Source organism: Oncorhynchus kisutch, linkage group LG14, assembly GCF_002021735.2.
Source record: "Oncorhynchus kisutch isolate 150728-3 linkage group LG14, Okis_V2, whole genome shotgun sequence".
In the NCBI taxonomy this organism is placed as follows: domain Eukaryota; kingdom Metazoa; phylum Chordata; class Actinopteri; order Salmoniformes; family Salmonidae; genus Oncorhynchus; species Oncorhynchus kisutch.
Window position 1 is genome coordinate 53,406,497 of NC_034187.2, and position 23,293 is coordinate 53,429,789.

The 23,293-nt window shown below is 44.4% G+C and overlaps 1 protein-coding gene across 1 annotated transcript in view; it reads left to right on the forward strand.

The window, feature by feature from the left end:
* The first annotated feature begins 17,513 nt into the window (after positions 1-17,513).
* The window catches only part of epha10 (EPH receptor A10), a 182,980-nt gene continuing 177,200 nt past the window's right edge, over positions 17,514-23,293 (forward strand). The window contains exon 1 of the mRNA XM_031788560.1: positions 17,514-17,713. Coding sequence (XP_031644420.1) covers positions 17,635-17,713 — 79 coding nt within the window. The 5' untranslated portion in view covers positions 17,514-17,634. The remainder of the gene's footprint in view (positions 17,714-23,293) is intronic.

The window sequence follows — 23,293 nt, forward strand, 5'->3', positions numbered from 1 at the left end:
TAATATAGTGAAGGCTTTTTGTTCCATAGAGTGTCCAATGTTGTTGGTCGTGGTTTAGCCTCAGGCCAGTAAGTGTGAGCAGAGCCTGCTGAGCATCTGGTACATGCCATTGGCTTGGGCGAGTGTGAGAGTGGGGGTTGGGACTGTTTGCCTGCTCACTACCTGGGCGTATGTGTGGGGTGCATGGGGTGGGCAGGAGTGGCATAGGTCTGATCTGAGGGGGCCTAAATGGAGTCTCTCTCTCTCCAAGCTCTCTCTATGCACTCGCTCTCTCTCTCTCCAAGCTCTCTCTATGCACTCGCTCTCTCTCTCTCCAAGCTCTCTCTAAGCACTCGCTCTCTCTCTCTCCAAGCTCTCTCTAAGCACCTGCTCTCTCTCTCTCTCCAAGCTCTCTCTAAGCACTCGCTCTCTCTCTCTCTCTCTCCAAGCTCTCTCTCTCCAAGCTCTCTCTAAGCACTCGATCTCTCTCTCTCCAAGCTCTCTCTAAGCACTCGCTCTCTCTCTCTCCAAGCTCTCTCTAAGCACTCTCTCTCTCTCTCTCTCCAAGCTCTCTCTATGCACTCTCTCTCTCTCTCTCTCTCTCTCTCTCCAAGCTCTCTCTATGCACTCGCTCTCTCTCTCTCCAAGCTCTCTCTAAGCACTCGCTCTCTCTCTCTCCAAGCTCTCTCTTAAGCACCTGCTCTCTCTCTCTCTCCAAGCTCTCTCTAAGCACTCGCTCTCTCTCTCTCTCTCCAAACTCTCTCTATGCACTCGCTCTCTCTCTCTCTCCAAGCTCTCTCTAAGCACCCGCTCTCTCTCTCTCTCTCTCCAAGCTCTCTCTAAGCACTCGCTCTCTCTCTCTCTCCAAGCTCTCTCTAAGCACTCGCTCTCTCTCTCTCCAAGCTCTCTCTAAGCACCCGCTCTCTCTCTCTCCAAGCTCTCTCTAAGCACTCGCTCTCTCTCTCTCTCCAAGCTCTCTCTATGCACTCGCTCTCTCTCTCCAAGCTCTCTCTATGCACTCGCTCTCTCTCTCTCCAAGCTCTCTCTAAGCACTCGCTCTCTCTCTCTCCAAGCTCTCTCTAAGCACCCGCTCTCTCTCTCTCCAAGCTCTCTCTAAGCACTCGCTCTCTCTCTCTCTCTCTCTCTCTCTCTCTCTCTCTCCCCAAGCTCTCTCTATGCACTCGCTCTCTCTCTCTCCAAGCTCTCTCTAAGAACTCGCTCTCTCTCTCTCCAAGCTCTCTCTAAGCACTCGCTCTCTCTCTCTCTCCAAGCTCTCTCTAAGCACTCTCTCTCTCTCTCTCTCTCTCCAAGCTCTCTCTATGCACTCGCTCTCTCTCTCTCTCTCTCTCTCCAAGCTCTCTCTATGCACTCGCTCTCTCTCTCTCCAAGCTCTCTCTAAGCACTCACTCTCTCTCTCTCCAAGCTCTCTCTTAAGCACCCGCTCTCTCTCTCTCTCCAAGCTCTCTCTAAGCACTCGCTCTCTCTCCCTCCAAGCTCTCTCTAAGCACCCGCTCTCTCTCTCTCTCCAAGCTCTCTCTAAGCTCTCTCTCTCTCTCTCTCTCTCCAAGCTCTCTCTAAAGCACTCTCTCTCTCTCTCTCGCTCCAAGCTCTCTCTAAGCACTCGCTCTCTCTCTCTCTCTCTCTCTCTCTCCAAGCTCTCTCTAAGCACTCGCTCTCTCTCTCCAAGCTCTCTCTAAGCACTCGCTCTCTCTCTCTCCAAGCTCTCTCTAAGCACTCGCTCTCTCTCTCTCTCCAAGCTCTCTCTAAGCACTCACTCTCGCTCTCTCTCCAAGCTCTCTCTAAGCACTCGCTCTCTCTCTCTCCAAGCTCTCTCTAAGCACTCACTCTCGCTCTCTCTCCAAGCTCTCTCTAAGCACTCGCTCTCTCTCTCTCCAAGCTCTTTCTAAGCACTCTCTCCATTTTGGGTAGTGCTACAGTAAAAATGGGTAAGGTTGTTACATTGGTAAGTATGGTAACTATAGTGTAGGGCGGGCAGGCGCACACACATTAATACATTACAATAATATATTTGCAATGTACCTGTACAAATGTAAGTATTACATAATTGAATTGGGATTAAAGGCAGACAGGTTAGCGTTTGTCATAAATCTTGTTCTGGCACAACCACAAAGTCATAAAAGATTGACTTTGCGGCTGGCCTAACTAAGGGGGGGGATTTGCTCATTTCTGCCTCCAGGTCAAGACTCATGACAATAAACGTCAACCTGCTTGAGGTGGTTAGGCACATACAGTCAAATTGCACAGAGAAAGAGAATTTTGTTGGTACAAATAAATATTTTAAAAGATTATTAAAAGATTAAAGAAGATGACAAATGATTGTCAACTGTTTCCAATACTACAGTATCTTCCCCTTGTAAGGATAATTACACAGAGCCTTAAAACAAACAAAAAATATTTTTATGAGATTGGAGAACACATTGGGAGGGATCTTAGACCATTTCTCCATACAGAATTTTTCCAGATCTTTGATATCCTTCGTCTGCGTTTATGGACTGCCCTCTTCAATTTAAACCACAGCTTTTCAAAGGGGGTTCAAGTCCAGAGACTGAGATGGCCATTGCAAAATGTAGATACTGTGGTCAATTTAATCATTTCTTTGTGGATTTAGATGTGTGCTTGGAGTTATTGTCTTGATGGATGATTGCGGCCAAGATTCAGCCTCCTGGCTCTTTGGCCACCACTGGCATTCCTTGAAGAGCTCTATTTTCATGCCAAATCAAATCAGAAATCAAATCAAATTTTATTTGTCACATACACATGGTTAGCAGATGTTAATGCGAGTGTAGCAAAATGCTTGCGCTTCTAGTTACGACCATGCAGTAATAACCAACGAGTAATCTAACCTAACAATTACAAAACTACTACCTTATACACACAAGTGTAAAGGGATAAAGAATATGTACATAAAGATATATGAATGAGTGATGGTGCAGAACGGCATAGGCAAGATGCAGTAGATGGTATCGAGTACAGTATATACACATGAGGGTATGTAAACATATGTAGGGTATGTAAACAAAGTGGCATAGTTTAAAGTGGCTAGTGATACATGTATTACATAAAGATGCAGTAGATGATATAGAGTACAGTATATACATATACATATGAGATGAGTAATGTAGGGTATGTAAACATTATGTTAAGTGGCATTACAGTGCCACAGCACCGCCTGCAGTTTGCTAAAGTGCATTGGCACTCGGATTGGAACCGGTGCTATTGGTCAGATGACATGAAACTAGAGCTCTTTGGAATAAAAAAATGTCAGCAAACACAGACAATTCTCACACCTACTGTAAAATATTGGTCCACCAGAGCTGTTGCCAGATAATTGAATGCCGATTTCTCTTCCGTAAGCCATGTCGTTTTAGAGAATTTGGCAGAATTTGGAGCCAGCCCAGGACCTCCGTATCCGGCTTCTTCACCTGCGGGATCGTCTGAGACCAGCCGTCCGGACAGCAGATGAAACTGTGGGTTTAGTACAAGTGAAGAATTTCTGCACAAACTGTCCTAAACCATCTCAGGAAAGCTCATCTGGGAGCTCGTCGTCCTCACCAGGATCTTGACCAAACTGTAGTTCGGCGTCGTAACCGACTTCAGTGGGCAAATGCTCAGCTTCAATGGTCATTGACACGCTGGAGAAGTGTGCTCTTTACAGATGAATTCCAGTTTTAATTGTACCAGGCAGATGACAGACAGCGAGCATGGCGTCGTGTGAGTGAGTGGTTTGCTGATTGCAATGTTGTGAACAGAGTGACTCATGGTGGCGGTGGGGTTATGGTATTGGCAGGCATAAGCTACGGACAACAAACACAATTGCATTTTATCGATGGCAATTTGAACGCACAGATATACCGTGATGAGATCCTGAGGCTCATTGTCACGCCATTCATCCACTGCCATCACCTCATGTTTCATCATGACAATGCACAGCCCCGTGTCGCAACAACCTGTATAAAATTCCTGGAAGCTACAAATGTCCCAGTTCTTCCATGGCCTGCATACTCCAGATGCCACCAATGGAGCATGTTTGGGATGCTCTGGATCGTGTTCCAGTTCCAGTCAATATCCAGCAAATTTGCACAGCAAATGAAGAAGAGTGGGACCACATTCCACAGGCCACAATCAACAGCCTGGTCAACTCTATGCGAAGGAGATGTGTCACTATGTATGAGGCAAATGGTGGTCACACCAGATACGGACTGGTTTTCTGGTCCATGTCCCTACTTTTTTTAAAACGGTATCTGTATCCAACAGAAATATATCTGTATTACCAGTTATGTGAAATCCATAGATTAAGGCCTAATGAATTGAACGTCAATTGACAGATTTCCTTATATGAACTGTAAACTCTTTGAAATTGTTACATGTTGCATTTATATTTTTTGTTCAGTGTACAATTAATCTACATTTTTTTTGTAGGGGTTGATACATTTTTTCATGAGGGCAAATCAAGTCTGACATTTTTAAGTGGAAATTACAAACTCCAGAATACTTTTTAAACCTTGAATGCACTACAAGTTTGCATTTCCTACTGTGCAGGAAAATTCCTGCAACAACAGGTAAATTCAATTGGTAAATTCAATTGATGTGGTAAATTCAATTGATTGGAATGATTTGGAAAGGCACACACCTGTCTATATAAGGTCCCACAGTTGTCGGAGAAAAAACCCAAGCCATGAGGTTGAAGAAATTGTCCGTAGAGCTCTGAGACAGGATTGTGTCGAGGCAGAGATCAGGGGAAGGGTACCAACAAATTTCTGCAGCATTAAAGGTCCCCAAAGAACACAGTGGCCTCCATCATTCTTAAATGGAAGAAGTTTGGAATCACTGGCACTTCCTAGAGCTGCCCGCCCGACCAAACTGAGCAATCGGGGGAGAAGGGCCTTGGTCAGGGAGGTGACCAAGAACCTGATGGTCACTCTGACAGAGCTCCAGGAGTTCCTCTATGGAGATTGGAAAACCTTCCAGAAAGACAACCATCTCTGCAGCACTCCCCCAATCAAGCTTTTATTGTTGAGTGCCCAGACAGATGCTACTCCTCAGTAAATGACACATGACAGCCCACTTGGAGTTTCCCAAAAGGCACCTAAAGGACTCTCAGAGCATGAGAAACAAGATTCACTGGTCTGATGACACCAAGATTACAAACTCAATCCAGCCTAAGATTGAACTCTAAATGCCAAGAGTCATGTCTGGAGGAAACCTGGCAAAGTGGCAGGGACTGGGAGACTGGTCAGGATCGTGACAAAGATGAACAGAGCAAAGTACAGAGAGATCCTAGATTTTTTTTAAACTGCTCCAGAGTTCTCAGGACCTCAGACTGGGACAAAGGTTCACATTCCAACAGGACCACGACCCTAAGCACACAGCCAAAACAACGCAGGAGTGGCTTTGGGACAAGTCTCTGAATGTCCATGAGTGGCCCAGCCGGAGCCCAGACATGAACCCGATCGAACATCTCTGGAGAGACATGAAAATAGCTGTGCAGCAACGCTCCCCATCCAACCGGACAGAACTTGAGAGGATCTGCATAGAAGAATGGGAGAAACTCCCCAAATACAAGTGTGCCAAGCTTGTAGCGTCATACCCAAGAAGTCTCAAGGCTGTAATCGCTGTCAAAGGTGCTTCAATAAAGTACTGAGTAAAGGGTCTGAATAAATGTGATATTTCAGTTTATTTTTTAGCTAAAATGTTAAACAAAACAACGTTTTTTGCTTTGTCATTATGGGTGTACATTGATGAGAGGGGGGAAAAAACTATTTAATCCATTTTAGAATAAGGCTGTAACGTGACAAAATGTGGGAAAAAATCCAGCGGTCTGAATACTTTCCGAATGCACTGTACGCTTTGAGGTAGTAGGGTATAATGAAAACACTAATAGGAGTGATGTTTCTCTTATGTTGCTATAAGGAAGGTATGGGTTAAAAGACCAATAATATCCTTCCTGTTTGGCCCTGTCCGGGGGGGTATCATCGGATGGGGCCACAGTGTCTCCTGACTCCTCCTGTCTCAGCCTCCAGTATTTATGCTGCAGTAGTTTATGTGTCGGGGGGCTAGGGTCAGTTTGTTCTATCTGGAGTACTTCTCCTGTCTTATCCGGTGTCCTGTATGAATCTAAGTATGCTCTCTCTAATTCTCTCTTTCTTTCTCTCTCTCGGAGGACCTGAGCCCGAGGACCATGCCCCAGGAGTACCTGGCATGATGACTCCTTGCTGTCCCCAGTCCACCTGGCCGTGCTGCTGCTCCAGTTTCAACTGCTCTGCCTGCGGCTATGGAATCCTGACCTGTTCACCGGACGTGCTATCTGTTCCAGACCTGCTGTTTTCAACTCTCTAGAGACAGCAGGAGTGGTAGAGATACTCTTAATGATTGGCTATGAAAAGCCAACTGCCATTTACTCCTGAGGTGCTGACTTGCTGCACCCTCGACAACTACTGTGATTATTATTATCTGACCATGCTGGTCATTTATGAACATTTGAACATCTTGGCCATGTTCTGTTATAATCTCCACCCGGCACAGCCTGAAGAGGACTGGCCACCCCTCATAGCCTGGTTCCTCTCTAGGTTTCTTCCTAGGTTTTGGCCTTTCTAGAGAGTTTTTCCTAGCCACCGTGCTTCTACACCTGCATTGCTTGCTGTTTGGGGTTTTAGGCTGGGTTTCTGTACAGCACTTTGAGATATCAGCTGATGTACGAAGAGCTATATAAATACATTTGATTTGATTTGATTTGAATACAGTCATTATTGTCATTGGTCAACTTGGCCTTGGAAGTAATCATGTATGACCAAGTCTAGAATGCTAGTACAGCACACACACACACACACACACACACACACACACACACACACACACACACACGGAGAATACCACTGTAACCAAGGCAATTTGTCTTTCATGATAAATTCTCATTGCCGTGTCCAGAGACATCTAGCCCATGCTGACAAATCAACACATTTTTCACTCTCGCTCTCCCTCCCTCTCTCTTTCTCTCTTTCTCATATTCCCTGCAATTGATTTTTCCTGCCCTTCTTTCTCCCTTCCTGTCCCTGCTCTGAAGAAAAAGTGCACATTCCTCTAAAATGTGGTTTGAAAGGCTGCAAGGCTCAGCATCATTAAGACGAAAACTAGCAGTTAACATGTTACATACTGCAGGCCACATACTGTATCAGTGCCAACAAAGTTACCAGTGTTAAAGTTCACACCGTAGTTTCATATTCAGAGACCTCTACACGTATTTATCTGTAGAATAATGATTCCGCAGTATGTTGCTCTTGGCAAAGTATGAAGATAACGAGTAGGCTCTAAGATTTTACCTTAACATCAACTCAAACCCAATTGGCAAACTTTCGTCATGTTATAGTGGTCGACGTCTCAATGGACAGAAAGGAGATGCTTTCATTTCCGACACATTGGAAATGTCCGACCTCTCATTGATAAGCAGTGAAATCTAATAAGGAGGAACGACGAAGGAGGGGAAGGGGGGGCACTGTTGTTCCTTCTCCCTTCCCGTCTGAAGTCAGCTCCATAAATTGGAAACAGCGGCGGCCCCTAATCTTCCATCACCTACATGGAGCGTCATCACGACCGATAAACGTCCCCAGGACCCCAGATATACAGTCACATTTAAATACAAAAGGGACAGTCAGGAAGACACACATTTCACATAGCCCCGCGACTAACTGCCTTGCCTGTCTGTTTATCATTACTTAAAACAGACATCGCTATCTTTATTGATATTTATAGAGGTGGGGGTTGGTGGGAATAAGACCCCATGGTAACGGGATATCGGAGAGGCTTACGTTTCCCACTGAGTCGCCTCGTACCTGGCATGCTCTGAGGTCTGGTGGGACGGAGCATCTCGGAATGTGTCCGTGTGGATCACACCACTCTTCCTGATTACTTAGTCATGGCTCTTATCTGCAAACTGCCACATGGATACTACTTCTGTTTTGGCATCGTGTTGTAATTCCCCCCCCCCCCCTTTCCTGCTCTTTCATTGTCAACTCTTTAAGGCCTTCTCTCTGACCTATACCCTCCTGTGCTGATCAGATTAAAGACGAACCTTTGGCGAGAGGACCGCCAACTAAAGTTACAACAGAGCTGGAACGCATTATTAAAAATGTGTGACAAATGTGTCAAGCCTTAATTGTTGTGCCGGTGTAGAAAAGTAGACAACCCGCGGTAGAAAACCAACTGTGTCCTGAAACCCCCGATGTGCCACCAACAGGAAGGACGACCTTGAGGGACATTTCAGCTGTGGAACCCGCTGCTAATGAGAACAGGAAGTACTCATTAGCCAGTAACTGTCACCCTCCCACGGGTTGTCCCATCTCCAATGATGCTCCTCTGGATGAGCATGAGTTTTTCTTCAAATTTGGCTAGCATAGAATGTACTAGGCCTACTACAGTGCTGACGATTTGTTTTACAATGATTATAGGCCAATTTTCAAGAAATATTGCTTATTAAGTATTTCAATAAATCATAAAATACTCTAGTGTTCTAGTAACAACAATGGCTATAAAAACAAATCTGGCCAGCGATACTGAAATCCTATCTACCATCTGATTCCATTGTAAATTGGCTCCGAGATGAATCGTCCTTGACTTTTCACACAACTGAATGGCCATTCATTAAACACCAGTCAGAAGAACGTATTAGACCATTTCGGAGGCTCCCCAGTGTCCATTTAAATGACCAATCCAGGGCTCTCCAACCTTGTTCCTGAAGAGCTACCCTCCTGTAGGTTTTCGTTTCAACCCCAGTTGTAACTCACCTGATTCAGCTTATTAACCAGCTAATTAGAATCAGGTGTGGTACATTAGGGTTGGAGTGAAAACCTACAGGATGGTAGCACTCCAGTGTCAGAGAGCCCTGGACTAGTCTATATTTATTGTCGCCAGTCGATCGGTGTGAAGGCAAGGTCTCTCAGCGCACCACATTAATGCATTTCAGCTGACACCACATCCAGGGCTGTGGTTTGGGAATAACACATTGAGTCGTAAAATACAACAGGGACTCATAGCTTTACCCCCGCCTCCTCCCCTGTGCCATGTTCATCCCCCAGAGGTTGTTAAGAGATTAGCGGAACACTACAAAGCAGGGGTTCCAGTGTCACATTAAAATCTCTTCCCCTCCTAATAGCGTCTTAAACGATCATTTTTTCTCGTCTCTTTCCTCTTCCGCTTGAATGATGGGGGGAGGGGGGGACTATAGAACAAAAAAGGGCAAGTGCCTTTCTCTATGCCTCCTCCCTCTGTTTTTATATAAAGAGTAAGGGGGGGGGCTGACATCTAGTTACACCACACACGCATACACAAAGGTAGAGATATGCATCTACTGTTGTTTATGCTGTATGCCTAAAGCCAATGCAAGGGATTAGAGGAGGTTTGCTGCTTTTGTGTTAGTGGTGGAAGTGTGGTTGGGGGTAGAGGTTAGTGTCTGTGCAGCCTGACTTTTTTAAATATTTTTATTTCACCTTTATTTAACCAGGTAGGCTAGTTGAGAACAAGTTCTCATTTGCAACTGCGACCTGGCCAAGATAAAGCATAGCAGTGTGAGCAGACAACAAAGAGTTACACATGAAGTAAACAATTAACAAGTCAATAACACAGTAGAAACCAAAGGGGGAGTCTATATACAATGTGTGCAAAAGGCATGAGGAGGTAGGCAAATAATTACAATTTTGCAGATTAACACTGGAGTGATGAATGATCAGATGGTCATGTACAGGTAGAGATATTGGTGTGCAAAAGAGCAGAAAAGTAAATAAATAAAAACAGTATGGGGATGAGGTAGGTGAGAAAGGGTGGGCTATTTACCAATAGACTATGTACAGCTGCAGCGATCGGTTAGCCGCTCAGATAGCTGATGTTTGAAGTTGGTGAGGGAGATAAAAGTCTCCAACTTCAGCGATTTTTGCAATTCGTTCCAGTCACAGGCAGCAGAGTACTGGAACGAAAGGCGGCCAAATGAGGTGTTGGCTTTAGGGATGATCAGTGAGATACACCTGCTGGAGCGCGTGCTACGGATGGGTGTTGCCATCGTGACCAGTGAGCTGAGATAAGGCGGAGCTTTACCTAGCATGGACTTGTAGATGACCTGGAGCCAGTGGGTCTGGCGACGAATATGTAGCGAGGGCCAGCCGACTAGAGCATACAAGTCGCAGTGGTGGGTGGTATAAGGTGCTTTAGTGACGAAACGGATGGCACTGTGATAGACTGCATCCAGTTTGCTGAGTAGAGTGTTGGAAGCCATTTTGTAGATGACATCGCCGAAGTCGAGGATCGGTAGGATAGTCAGTTTTACTAGGGTAAGCTTGGCGGCGTGAGTGAAGGAGGCTTTGTTGCGGAATAAAAAGCCGACTCTTGATTTGATTTTCGATTGGAGATGTTTGATATGAGTCTGGAAGGAGAGTTTGCAGTCTAGCCAGACACCTAGGTACTTATAGACGTCCACATATTCTAGGTCGGAACCATCCAGGGTGGTGATGCTAGTCGGGCATGCGGGTGCAGGCAGCGACCGGTTGAAAAGCATGCATTTGGTTTTACTAGCGTTTAAGAGCAGTTGGAGGCCACGGAAGGAGTGTTGTATGGCATTGAAGCTTGTTTGGAGGTTAGATAGCACAGTGTCCAAAGACGGGCCGAAGGTATATAGAATGGTGTCGTCTGCGTAGAGGTGGATCAGGGAATCGCCCGCAGCAAGAGCAACATCATTGATATACACGGAGAAAAGAGTCGGCCCGAGAATTTAACCCTGTGGCACCCCCATAGAGACTGCCAGAGGACCAGACAGCATGCCCTCCGATTTGACGCACTGAACTCTGTCTGCAAAGTAATTGGTGAACCAGGCAAGGCAGTCATCCGAAAAACCGAGGCTCCTGAGTCTGCCGATAAGAATATGGTGATTGACAGAGTCGAAAGCCTTGGCAAGGTCGATGAAGACGGCTGCACAGTACTGTCTTTTATCGATGGCGGTTATGATATCGTTGAGTACCTTGAGTGTGGCTGAGGTGCACCCGTGACCGGCTCGGAAACCAGATTGCACAGCGGAGAAGGTGCGGTGGGATTCGAGATGGTCAGTGACCTGTTTGTTGACTTGGCTTTCGAAGACCTTAGATAGGCAGGGCAGGATGGATATAGGTCTGTAACAGTTTGGGTCCAGGGTGTCTCCCCCTTTGAAGAGGGGGATGACTGCAGCAGCTTTCCAATCCTCGGGGATCTCAGACGATATGAAAGAGAGGTTGAACAGGCTGGTAATAGGGGTTGCGACAATGGTGGCAGATAGTTTCAGAAACAGAGGGTCCAGATTGTCAAGCCCAGCTGATTTGTACGGGTCCAGGTTTTGCAGCTCTTTCAGAACATCTGCTATCTGGATTTGGTTAAAGGAGAACCTGGAGAGGCTTGGGCGAGGAGCTGCGGGGGGGGCGGAGCTGTTGGCCGAGGTTATGACCAGAGTGGACAAGTTCATCAGGTCTGGAGGTCTGGCTTGCCCCCCTGCTGAGGGTGGATCAGTCTGAGGGTGGTCATCTTCGTGTTGAGAAGGGTGTGTGTCTGTCTGTGTGTGTGTGTGTGTGTGTGTGTGATATGGGGAAAGGATGTGAGTGTGTGGTGCGGACAACTTATTACATTTACTACAGTGCATTTGTATGTTTAAGATGGATCAAGGTGGCGCCGGAGAAGAAGGCTGACGTTTTACGTGTTCCTATCCAATTGTGTTTTTTTGTTTGTTTCATATTTTGTACATAGTGTTGCCGCTACCGTCTCTTATGACCGAAAATAACTTCTGGACATCAGAACTGTGATTACTCACCACGAACTGGCAGAATCCTTTTTTTCCTTTAACGAGTCCGACGAGCCCGACATGAATGACATACTGCTACCCCGGAAACAGGCCCAGATTCCTGTCATTTGCGGGAAGAGAAGGTGGAGAAAAAGGGGCCGGAGGGCGGGCTGCCTTCTGAGAATTTGTAGGTGATCGAATAAACTCCCACTGCCTTCCATTCTGCTAGCAAACGTGCAATCTTTGGAAAATAAAATCAATGACCTACGCAGAAGATTAAACTACCAACGGGACATTCAAAACTGTAACATCTTATGCTTCACGGAGTCGTGGCTGAACAACAACATGGCTGATTATACGCTGATTCGGCAGGATAGAACAGCAGCGTCTTGTAAGACAAGGGGCAGTGGACTATGTATTTTTGTAATTAACAGCTGGCGCATAATATCTAAGGAAGTCTCAAGGTTTTGCTTGCCTGAGGTAGAGTATCTCATGATAAGCTGTAGACCACACCATCTACCTAGAAAGTTTGCATCTGTATTTTTCGTAGCTGTCTACATACTGTACCACCACAGACTGATGCTGGCACTAAGACCGCACTCAATGAGCTGTATTCCGCCATAAGCAAACAGGAAAACGCTCACCCAGAGGCGGCGCTCCTAGTGGCCCGGAGACTTTAATGCAAAGTCTATCAGCATGTTAAATGTGCAACCAGAGGAAAAAGAACTCTGGACCATCTATACTCCACACACAGAGACGCATATAAAGCTCTCCCTCGCCCTCCATTTGGGAAATCTGACCATAATTGTATCCTCCTAATTCCTGCTTACAAGCAAAAAGTAAAGCAGGAAGCAAGAGTGACTTGATAAATGAAAAAGTGGTCAGATGAAGCAGATGCTAAGCTACAGGACTGTTTTGCTAGCACAGACAGGAATATGAGTGCATCGATGACGTCGTCCCCAGTGACCATATGTACATAGCCCAAACAGAAGCTATGGATTACAGGCAACATCTGCACTGAGCTAAAGGTTAGAGCTGCTGCTTTCAAGGAACGGGACTCTAACCCAGAAGATTATAAGAAATACCACAACGCCCTCTGACGAACCATCAAACAGGCAAACCGTCAATACAGGACTAAGATCGAATCGTACTACACCGGCTCTGACGCTCATCAGATGTGTCAGGGCTTGCACACCATTACAGACTTACAAAGGGAAGCACAGCCGAGAGCTGCCAAGTGACATGAGCCTACCAGACAAGCTCAACTACTTCTATGCTCGCTTCGAAGCTAATAACACTGAAACATGCATGAGAGCACCAGCTGTTCCGGAAGACATTTACAAGGCCGCAGGGATTACCAGGACGTGTACTGCGAGCACGCGCTGACCAACTGGCAAGTGTCTTCACTGACATTTTCAACCTCTCCCTGTCCAATTCTGTAATACCAACATGTTTTAAGCAGAGCACCATAGTCCCTGAGCCCAAGAACACTAAGGTAGCCATGAAGTGCTTTGAAAGGCTGGTCATGGCTCACATCAACACCATTATCCCAGAAACCCTAGACACCCTCCAATTTGCATACCGCCCAAACAGATCCACAGATGATGCAATCTCTATTGCACTCCACACTGCCAATTCCCACCTGGACAAAAGGAACACCTGTGAGAATGCTATTCATTGACTACAGCTCAGCGTTCAACACCATAGTGCCCTCAAAGCTCATCAAACAAGCTAAGGACTGTGGGACTAAACACCTCTCTCTGCAACTGGATCCTGGACTTCCTTATGGGCCGCCCCAGGTGGTAAGGGTAGGTAACAACACATCCGCCACGCTGATTCTCAACACAGGGGTCCCTCAGGGGTGCGTGCTCAGTCCCCTCCTGTACTTCCGGTTCACTCATGACTGCATGGCCAGGCATGACTCCAACACCATCGTTAAGTTTGCCGATGACACAACGAGGAGACAGCCTATAGGGAGGAGGTCAGAGACCTGGCCATGTGGTGTCAGGACAACAAACTCTCCCTCAACGTGATCAAGACAAAGGAGATGATTGTGGACTATAGGAAAAAGAGGACTGAGCATGCCCCCATTCTCATTGACGGGGCTGTAGTGGAGCAGGTTGAGAGCTTCAAGTTCCTTGGCGTCCACATCGCCAACAAACTAACATTGTCCAAGCACACCAAGACCTTCATGAAGAGAGCAGGGGAAACCTATTCTAACCACAATGCAATACAGGGTAGTGCGTATGGCCAGGTATATCACTGGGGCAAAGCTTCCTGCCATCCAGGACCTCTATTCCAGGTGATGTCAGAGGAAGGCTGTAAAAATTGTCAAAGACTCCAGCCACCCTAGTCATAGACTATTCTCTCTGCTACCGCATGGCAAGCGGTACTGGAGCATCAAGTCTAGGTCCAAAAGGCTTCTAAACAGCTTCGACCCCCAAGCCATAAGACTCCTGAACACCTAATCAAATGGCTACCCAGACTATTTGCATTGCACGCTGCTGCTACTCTCTGTTTGTCTTATTCCTATTTTTATGTATTTATTTAACTGCATTGTTGGTTAAGGGCTCAAAAGTAAGCATTTCACTGTAAGGTCTACACCTGTTGTATTCGGCGCATGTGACTATAACATTTGATTTGATTATGTCTGGCAGGCCTTGTTTAGGGTAACATTATGTGTGTTGACTTGCTGTTTCATTAGGAGGGAATTAAAGTCAGAAAAGTAGCTAAATAGCAGAATATGCGTTATATCAAAGTAGTGCCAAATTTCATGCAACTCAGTAGATGTACAGTTGAAGTCAGAAGTTTACATACACTTAGGTTGGAGTGATTAAAACTTGTTTTTCAACCACTCCACACATTTCTTGCTAACAAACTATAGTTTTGGCAAGTCGGATAGGACATCTACTTTGTGCATGACACAAGTAATTTTTCCAACAATTGTTTACAGACAGATTATTTCACTTATAATTCACTACATAACAATTCCAGTGGGTCAGAAGTTTACATATACTAAGTTGACTGTGCCTTTAACCAGCTTGGAAAATTCCAGAAAATGATGTCAAGGCTCTAGAAGCTTCTGATAGGCTAATTGACATAATTTGAGTCAATTGGAGGTGTATCTGTGGATGTATTTCTATGACTACCTTCAAACTCAGTGCCTCTTTGCTTGACATCATGGGAAAATCAAAAGAAATCAGCCAAGACCTCAGAAAAAAATGGTATACCTCCATAAGTCTGGTTCATCCTTGGGAGCAATTTCCAAACACCTGAAGGTATCACATTCATCTGCACAAACAATAGTACGCAAGTATAAACACCATGGGACCACGCAGCCGTTATACCGCTCAGGAAGGGGACCCGTTCTGTCTCCTAGAGATGAACGTAATTTGGTGTGAAAAGTGTAAATCAATCCCAGAACAATAGCAAAGGACCTTGTGACGAGGCTGGAGGAAACAGGTACAAAAGTATCTATATCCACAGTAAAAGTATGTATATCCACAGAGTCCTATATCAACATAACTTGAAAGGCCGCTAAGCAAGGAAGAAGCCACTGCTCCAAAAATGCCATAAAAAAGCCAGGCTAGTGTTTGCAATTGCACATGGGGACAAAGATCATACTTTTTGGAGAAATGTCCTCTCGTCTGATGAAACAAAAATAGAACAGTTTGGCCATAATGACCATCGTTATGTTTGGAGGAAAAAGGGGGAGGCTTGCAAGCCGAAGAACACCATCCCAACTGTGAAGCACGGGGGTGGAAGCATCATGTTGTGGGGGTGCTTTGCTGCAGGTGGGTCTGGTTCACTTCACAAAATAGATGGCATCATGAGGGACAAAAATTATGTGGATATATTGAAGCAACATCTCAAGACATCAGTTATAGCTTGGTCGCAAATGGGTCTTCCAAATGGACAATGACCCCAAGCATACTTCCAAAGTTGTGGCAAAATGGCTTAAGAACAAGGTATCAAGGTATTGGAGTGGCCATCACAAAGCCCTTACCTCAATCCTATAGAAAATGTGTGGGCAGAACTGAAAAAGCTTGTGTGAGCAAAGAAGCCTACAAACCTGACTCAGTTACACCAGCTCTGTCAGGAGGAATGGGCCTATATTCACCCAACTTATTGTGGAAGCTTGTGAAAGGCTACCCAAAATGTTTGACCCAAGTTAAACAATTTAAAGGCAATGCTACCAAATACTAATTGAGTGTATGTAAACTTCTGACCCACTGGGAATGCGATGAAATAAATTAAATCTGAAATAAATAATTCTCTCTACTATTATTCTGACATTTCATATTCTTAAAATAAAGTGGTGATCCTAACTGACTGGATTTTTACTAGGATTAAATGTCAGGAATTGTGAAAAACTGAGTTGAAATGTATTTGGCTAAGGTGTATTTAAACTTCCGACTTCACCTGTTTGTTTTATGGCAGTCTATGCATTGTAAATCCCTTATCGGTCCACCTTGTTAGATTTAACTTGTTATATAATTTACATGTTTATTCATACAAGCATTTTGACACAGACCAAAGCTTTGAAAATTGTGCAGGCATTAAATAATTATGCCAATAACATACTAAATACATAAACTGTCTCTGATCCAAATCAGAGTGTTTTTGCCTCTGTACTTTAAAGCTGGGATGAAAGCCTTTCCTTTCTACCAAGCGTGATATTCGATATAGTTGTACTGTCTTTTTGTGTTATCAGGTTTTAGAAAAACTCTTTGTACCAATGTACCAGAGCTGACGACTGGGTTGCTTAACCATAACACTGCAAAGGATTCCATTAAAAAATGAAAAGGTTTCGAAGTCCACAACATCTGCCTTTAGCTGTCATGCAGATAAATTGATTTTTAAATTGTGAGACACAACCTGTTTCACCTCATCAGTTTGGTCTGTTTGCAAAAATGTTACTGTTGACTAAGACCAATGAACTGTTTTGCCTCCTCAGCTGAAAAAAATAGCATGCTCAATTTGGCCCACACATGTCAATACAATAAACTCAAATTATTTGCAGCATAGGTATTCCTTTGTACAGGATGCAAATCAGTGAAACTGAATCCAATTTCCTTCATTCTCTCTCTTTCCTTTGGCAATCATTACTCAAAAACGTATACACAGGCTGCAATAAACACAGTGTAGGCTTAACGCAGCCTATAGGCTACTACAATATCTCAACATACTACTGAATAATACAAGGACTAGTCTGTCGTTTGATTTTTCAGAATTGGACAACAACAAACGACCAATGTCAGCTAATAGTGTTGAACAATTATTCCATTAATTAATTATTCAACTAGTCAACATTTGTAGCCATCTTTAATAGCCATTCGATTTTGCGTTCCTCCTTGCTTCATTCCCTTCATTATTATCTAGATCTAATTAGTCTATTAATTTCATCTAAATGTATATGATCCAATCATTAAATGAAAGATTCGTAAATATTATGGCTAGCCTTTCGCTCACCTATCCCACATTGAAAGCTGAAGGTTCGACCGGTCAAGCCAACACTGCCATTACTTCAGTTTAATCAAATACGAGGTGGAAACAAATATATATATATATATGTTTCACAAAGCGGGGAAGATTCGACTAGTGAAAACATCTGGCATTGCGATTCATTTCAGTGCGCTTTGATAGGCGACTTTCTTGTACCCTCGTTTCGAACTCTTCCTTCATTGCACTTGCATGATGTCAATCTGATGCACAACACCCTCCCCCGAGATGTCAAATGCGCGGCGTAGTGAGCGGAGTTCGCACTAGCCCGGACGGCTCTACCATCGAAGTGGTGTGTTGCGAGCGGGAGAGAGAGATGACCAGAGCTCCGCGACGCTGGACAGTCAAACATGGAGCTTTTTAAAACGCTAATTTCGGTGCTTTGGATGTTATTGCTGAATGGAAACAAGGGCTGTCACGCTGAGGAAGGTATGTGGAAACCGATTATATGTTTTTTTTTTACCACGGGACGGCTCATCGCAAGTGGATGATTTAATGTCCAGACTCCAGCGCAGCCGAATTGCCAGTCCGGTTGCAGGTGCCTGCACGGTGATGCGGAAGTTTCAGAGATGCCTACGACGTTGTAGCCTATATGTATGCCTATTTGTACATGTTAAGTAAATCTCAGTACCTTGGAGGAGTTTCTAACATTAAAAAAGGGGGGGGGGGGGCGTTAGCATTCGGAAAAACCTCTCCAAACCAATTTTGTATGAAAGCCTCCTTAGATCGTTTTGTAGCCGAACATCAGCCTACATTTCAAACAGCTGCCAGCTTTAAGCATCTCTTTTCTTTTCAGTAGCCAAGTGACAGTTAAACATGTGGACAAAATAGATCAAATGGTGGGATATGTAAGTAAAAAATAAATAAAAGCGAGATATCAAGTACTGTTTACCGACTTCGGACAAGGATTCATAAAACTGTTATCTTGTAGCAAATGCATAATCCTACAATCGTATTGTTACAAACTGCGTCCATTTATCATTTTGAGTGTGAACGGAAACCGTTACATTTGGACTGTAGTAGTCTCGCATCAACATTGTAATAATGTTGTAGTTTGTATGCGCATGCTGTTAAAAGTAGCCCACGGTTCATTAAATATTAGTCTGGAAAGCGTTAAAAAAAAGCATTGCTTAAATGTCAGGAAGTGATAGGCTACTGTCAACAGCAAAAAAAATATTTCAGCACAAAAGCTACATCTCAGCATTCACATTGTTAACCAGATGGAAAAGGAAACATTGCTGTCCTCTAATCTGACCCTTGTACAGACAGAATAGAGTCAGACCCAATGTCGGTTTGCCTAAACATCTGATTATTACCATGGTTGCCCCATGAATATTCAGTCTGAAAGAAGTCGCTCTAAAACAGACGCAAGAGTCTCTACAATCCAGAATGTTAATCCGACTGATTTTTACACCGGTTGTCCTTTTTGACGGTAGGAAGTGGAGATCAAAATATCCACAGGAAAGAATTGTTTACCCGACTTTTTGCGTCACCTGTAGGATCTGTCGCTGTTTTTTTTTCATTCTCCTGAGACATTGCACATGATGCAAAAAGTGCATGGCAATAGCGGAACGTGTCCTGAACGTTTGTCGACTGAAGCACGTGACATCTTCAGCTGTTTGAGTGGGACAAAGTTCAGTTAAAAAGACATTTCTAAAATATTCTACTTAATATTCATAGTCTCCAGCACCAGCCCAACATCAACATATGTGAAAAATGGCACGTTTCAATGTTTTGTAGTGAAGAAAATAGAGGAAGATCAGTGTTTCCAATGACATCATCAGTGTGCATCATGTGATTTTAACCAATTATGAGTAGGAATTGCATACTAAATGGTGGATAATCTATTTGGAAAGACTTAGAAGATAAGTAAGCATGCGGCAGGGTCAGAATATATTCTGGCTAACACTTGCATAGAGCAACTGGTTTCCTTTGTCTCATTCCCCTACACTCTCTCATACTTCAACACTGACGACAACATGAGAAAGCTGGCTTATCGATGCCCCCTCTCTACCCAGTAAAATAGTCTGGCCAGTGGGCTCTCTCTCTCTCTCTGTCTCTCTCTGTCTCTCTCTCTCTCTCTGGTTGTGAGGTATTGAGCCTGGCTCTGATGCAGGCAGAAGTCTGGCTCAGGTGAGTTCAGTAAAGCGTCCTAATCGGTGCTGGGATTCAGAGGAGGAAGAGCACATAATCGCCTACGTCCCCCAAGCGAGGGTTAGTTCTGGAAGTGGCTAAGCACAGCTGAGCCAGGCTGCGCAAACACACATTGCATGTACACTGAACAAAAATATAAACGCAACATGTAAAGTGTTGGTTTCATCAACTGAAATAAAAGATCCCAGAAATGTTCGATATGCACGAAAAGCTTATTTTTAAGTTGTGCACAAATTTGTTTACATCTCTGTTAGTCAACATTTCTCCTTTGCCAAGATAATCAATCCAACAGACAGGTGTGGCATATCAAGAAGCTGATTAAACAGCATTTTACAGGTACACCTTGTGCTAGGGACAATAAAAGGACACTCTAAAAATGTGCAGTTTTGTCACAGAACACAATGCCACAGATGTCTCAAGTTGGGCTAGTGTGCAATTGGCATCCTGACTGCAGGAATGTCCACCAGAGCTGTTGCCAGATAATTGAATGTTTATTTCTCTACCATAAGCCATCTCAACGTCGTTTTAGAGAATTTGGCAGTAAGTCCACCTGGCCTCACAATGCGCAGACCATGTGTATAGGGGCATGTGGGTGTGCAGTTTGCTGATGTCAACTTTGTGAACGAAGTGCCCCATGGTGACAGTGTTGTTATGGTATGGGCAGGTATAAGCTACGGACAACGAACACAATTACATTTAAAACAAAATCTATGGCAGTTTGAATGCACGTGACGAGATCCGGGGGCCCATTGTCGTGCCAGTCATCCGCCGCCATCACCTCATGTTTCACCATGATAATGCACGGCCCCATGCCACAAGGATTTGTACACACTTCCTGGAAGCTGACAATGTCCCAGTTCTTCCATGACCTGCATACTCACCAGACACGTCACCCATTTGAGCATGTTTGGGATGCTCTGGATGGACGTGTACAACAGCGTGTTCCAGTTCCCGTCAATATCCATCAACTTCGCACGGCCATTGAAGAGGAACGGGACAACATTCCACAGGCCACAATCAACAGCCTGATCAACTCTATGCGAAGGAGATGTCGTGCTGCATGAGGCAAATGGTGGTTACACCAGATACTGACTGGTTTTCTGATTCACAACCCCACCTGATTTAAATAAAAAAAATCCCAGTCAGGTGAAATCCATAGATTAGGGCCTAATGATTTTCATAAAATTGACTGATTTCCTTATATGAACTGTAACCCAGTAAAATCTTTTAAATTCAGTACACAAACAGGCAAACACACACACATGCTGCTCATACGCACATATAGCTTTGTTACTTACACACACACACAGACACACACAATCTCGCTTAAAGCTGCAATATGTCCCTTTTTGTAGTTTTTCATGTTCAAAAGCTCTAATAAGTCTCAAGTGGTTATCCAACGTGATGCAACAGTAACAATAGTGTGCCTGAGAATAGGCTGCCTGAGAATCGCTGAATGATATTTGCTATCTTTTAGCTAAAGGAGATTCTACAATAAGTCTCGAAGGTGAAGTGTCTGCGTATTGAAAACTACAGGACTACAGCGACATCCCAGAACATCAGAGAGTCCGTGTTGAGAAGATTGGGCTCCCAATTAGATAACCCACGACTCTCTGAAGTGCCACCGCCAACAACTGCTGAGCTCTGCTCCAACTTCGAGGAGATGTCGCCACGCAACACAGGGCGCTGTAATTCCACCTTTTGAGCTGGGAAGGACCGGAGCCTTCACTGTTGTCAGACTTGGTGGGTCCCGGGAAGTGTGAAAACCTACCATAGTACTCAAAATTGTGGTCCTACAAGGAGAGGTGGGCCTACAACCTAACGTTTAAATCATGTAAATAGGGGAAGTTTGTGTGGGCAACAATAAACTTGCGTGAGAAACAATACTTGTGCATTTAAAAAAATCTAGTCATCGTGATTGTGCTTTTGGAAGGGTTTTATAATGATTTACTAAACTGTTCTCTTTTCCTGGATATCTATGCTCTTGACGGTTTACACTTCAAATTAGCAGACCTACAGGTGGATAGATATCCAGATGGACTACCCAGCACCTCTCCTCTTTCTAGCAAAGGACAGCTCTTTGCAATTTAGTCTGTAATGATAAGAAGCAACATGAAATTGCAGAACGCAGCCAAATGTTTATGATATGATTATAATGTTGTGAAAAGGGTTAACAGTACCACAGGTGATGGTTTTTGACTAACCTTCATCTCGGGCCAGCCTCTCTTCTTGCGGTCGGGCAGCCCTTTCGAGGTCTTCCTGTCCAATTCTTTGTGCACCCCTGCCTGTGGCCCTCGATGGTCTGGGGCTCTTTAAAACTGGAGTCCTACAGAAAAAAAACATGTACACAACACTTGTGATTGTAGTGCTCACTACAGGATCTTTTATGTAAACAAGTTTGGGGTCACTTAGAAATGTCCTTGTTTTTGAAAGGAAAGCACTTTTTTTGTCCACTTAAAATAACATCAAATTGATCAGAAATACAGTGTAGACATTAATGTTGTAAATGACTATTGTAGCTGGAAACGGCAGATTTTTTAAATGGAATATCTACATAGGCGTACAGAGGCCCATTATCAGCAACCGTCACTCCTGTGTTCCAATGGCACATTGTGTTAACTAATCAAAGTTTATCATTTTAAAAGGCTAATTGATCATTAGAAAACCCTTTTGCCATTATGTTAGCACAGCTGAAAACTGTTGTTCTGATTAAAGAAGCAATAACTGTCCTTCTTTAGACTAATTGAGTATCTGGAGCGTCAGCATTTGTGGGTTCGATTACAGGTTCAAAGAACCTTCTTCTGAAACTCGTGAGTCTATTCTTGTTCTGAGAAATAAAGGCTATTCCATGTGAGAAATTGCCAAGAAACTGAAGATCTCGTACAGCACTGTGTACTACTCCCTTCACAGAACAGAGCAAACTGTTCTCGAATCGGCGTCCACAGTCTCAAATTTCTGGACTCCACAGCCAAACGTTGCTACCCTAGATATCACAGCGGATGTTGATTCTACGTCATCCCAGCGGTGACATACAATGAGAGCTGGGGTTTCTGGTATATCTTGTTCAAATCTAGACAAAATACTGCATTCTTGCCGGAAGGTTCTCCAAAAACACCTGTACACACATACACTAAACAAAATATGAGCTCTTCATTCAACCATTTTAAAGATGTTACAGATGATATAAGGACATCAGTCAGTTGAAGTACATTCATTAGGCCCTAATTTATGGATTTCATGTGACTGGGAATATAAATATGCATCTGTTGGTCACAGACACCTTTAAAAATATATTTAAAAAGTAGGGGCGTGGGTCAGGAAACTAGTCAGTATTTGGTGGGACCACCACTTGAAATCATGCAGCGAGACACTTCTCCTTCGCATAGAGTTGATCAGGCTGTTGATCGTGGAATGTTGCCCCACTCCTCTTTAATGGCTGTGCGAAGTTGCTGGATATTTGCGGGAACTGGAACACGCTGTCGTGCACGTCGATCCAGATGAGTATGCAGGCCATAGAAGAACTGGGCCATTTTCTGCATCCAGGAATTGTGTACAGATCCTTGCGACATGGTGAAGCAGGATCTGATGGCGGCAGATGAATGGCACAACAGTGGGCCTCAGGATCTCATCACGGTTTCTCTGAGCATTCAAATTGCCATTGCTAAAATGCAATTGTGTTCACTGTCTGTAGCTTACGCCATGGCCCTACCACCACCATGGGGGACTCTTCACAATGTTGACCTCAGCAAACCGCTGGACCACACAATGCCATACACGCTAGCTGCCATCTACCCGGTAGAGTTGAAACCGGGATTATTTTGTGAAGGGCACACTTCTCCAGCAATGTGCCAAGGT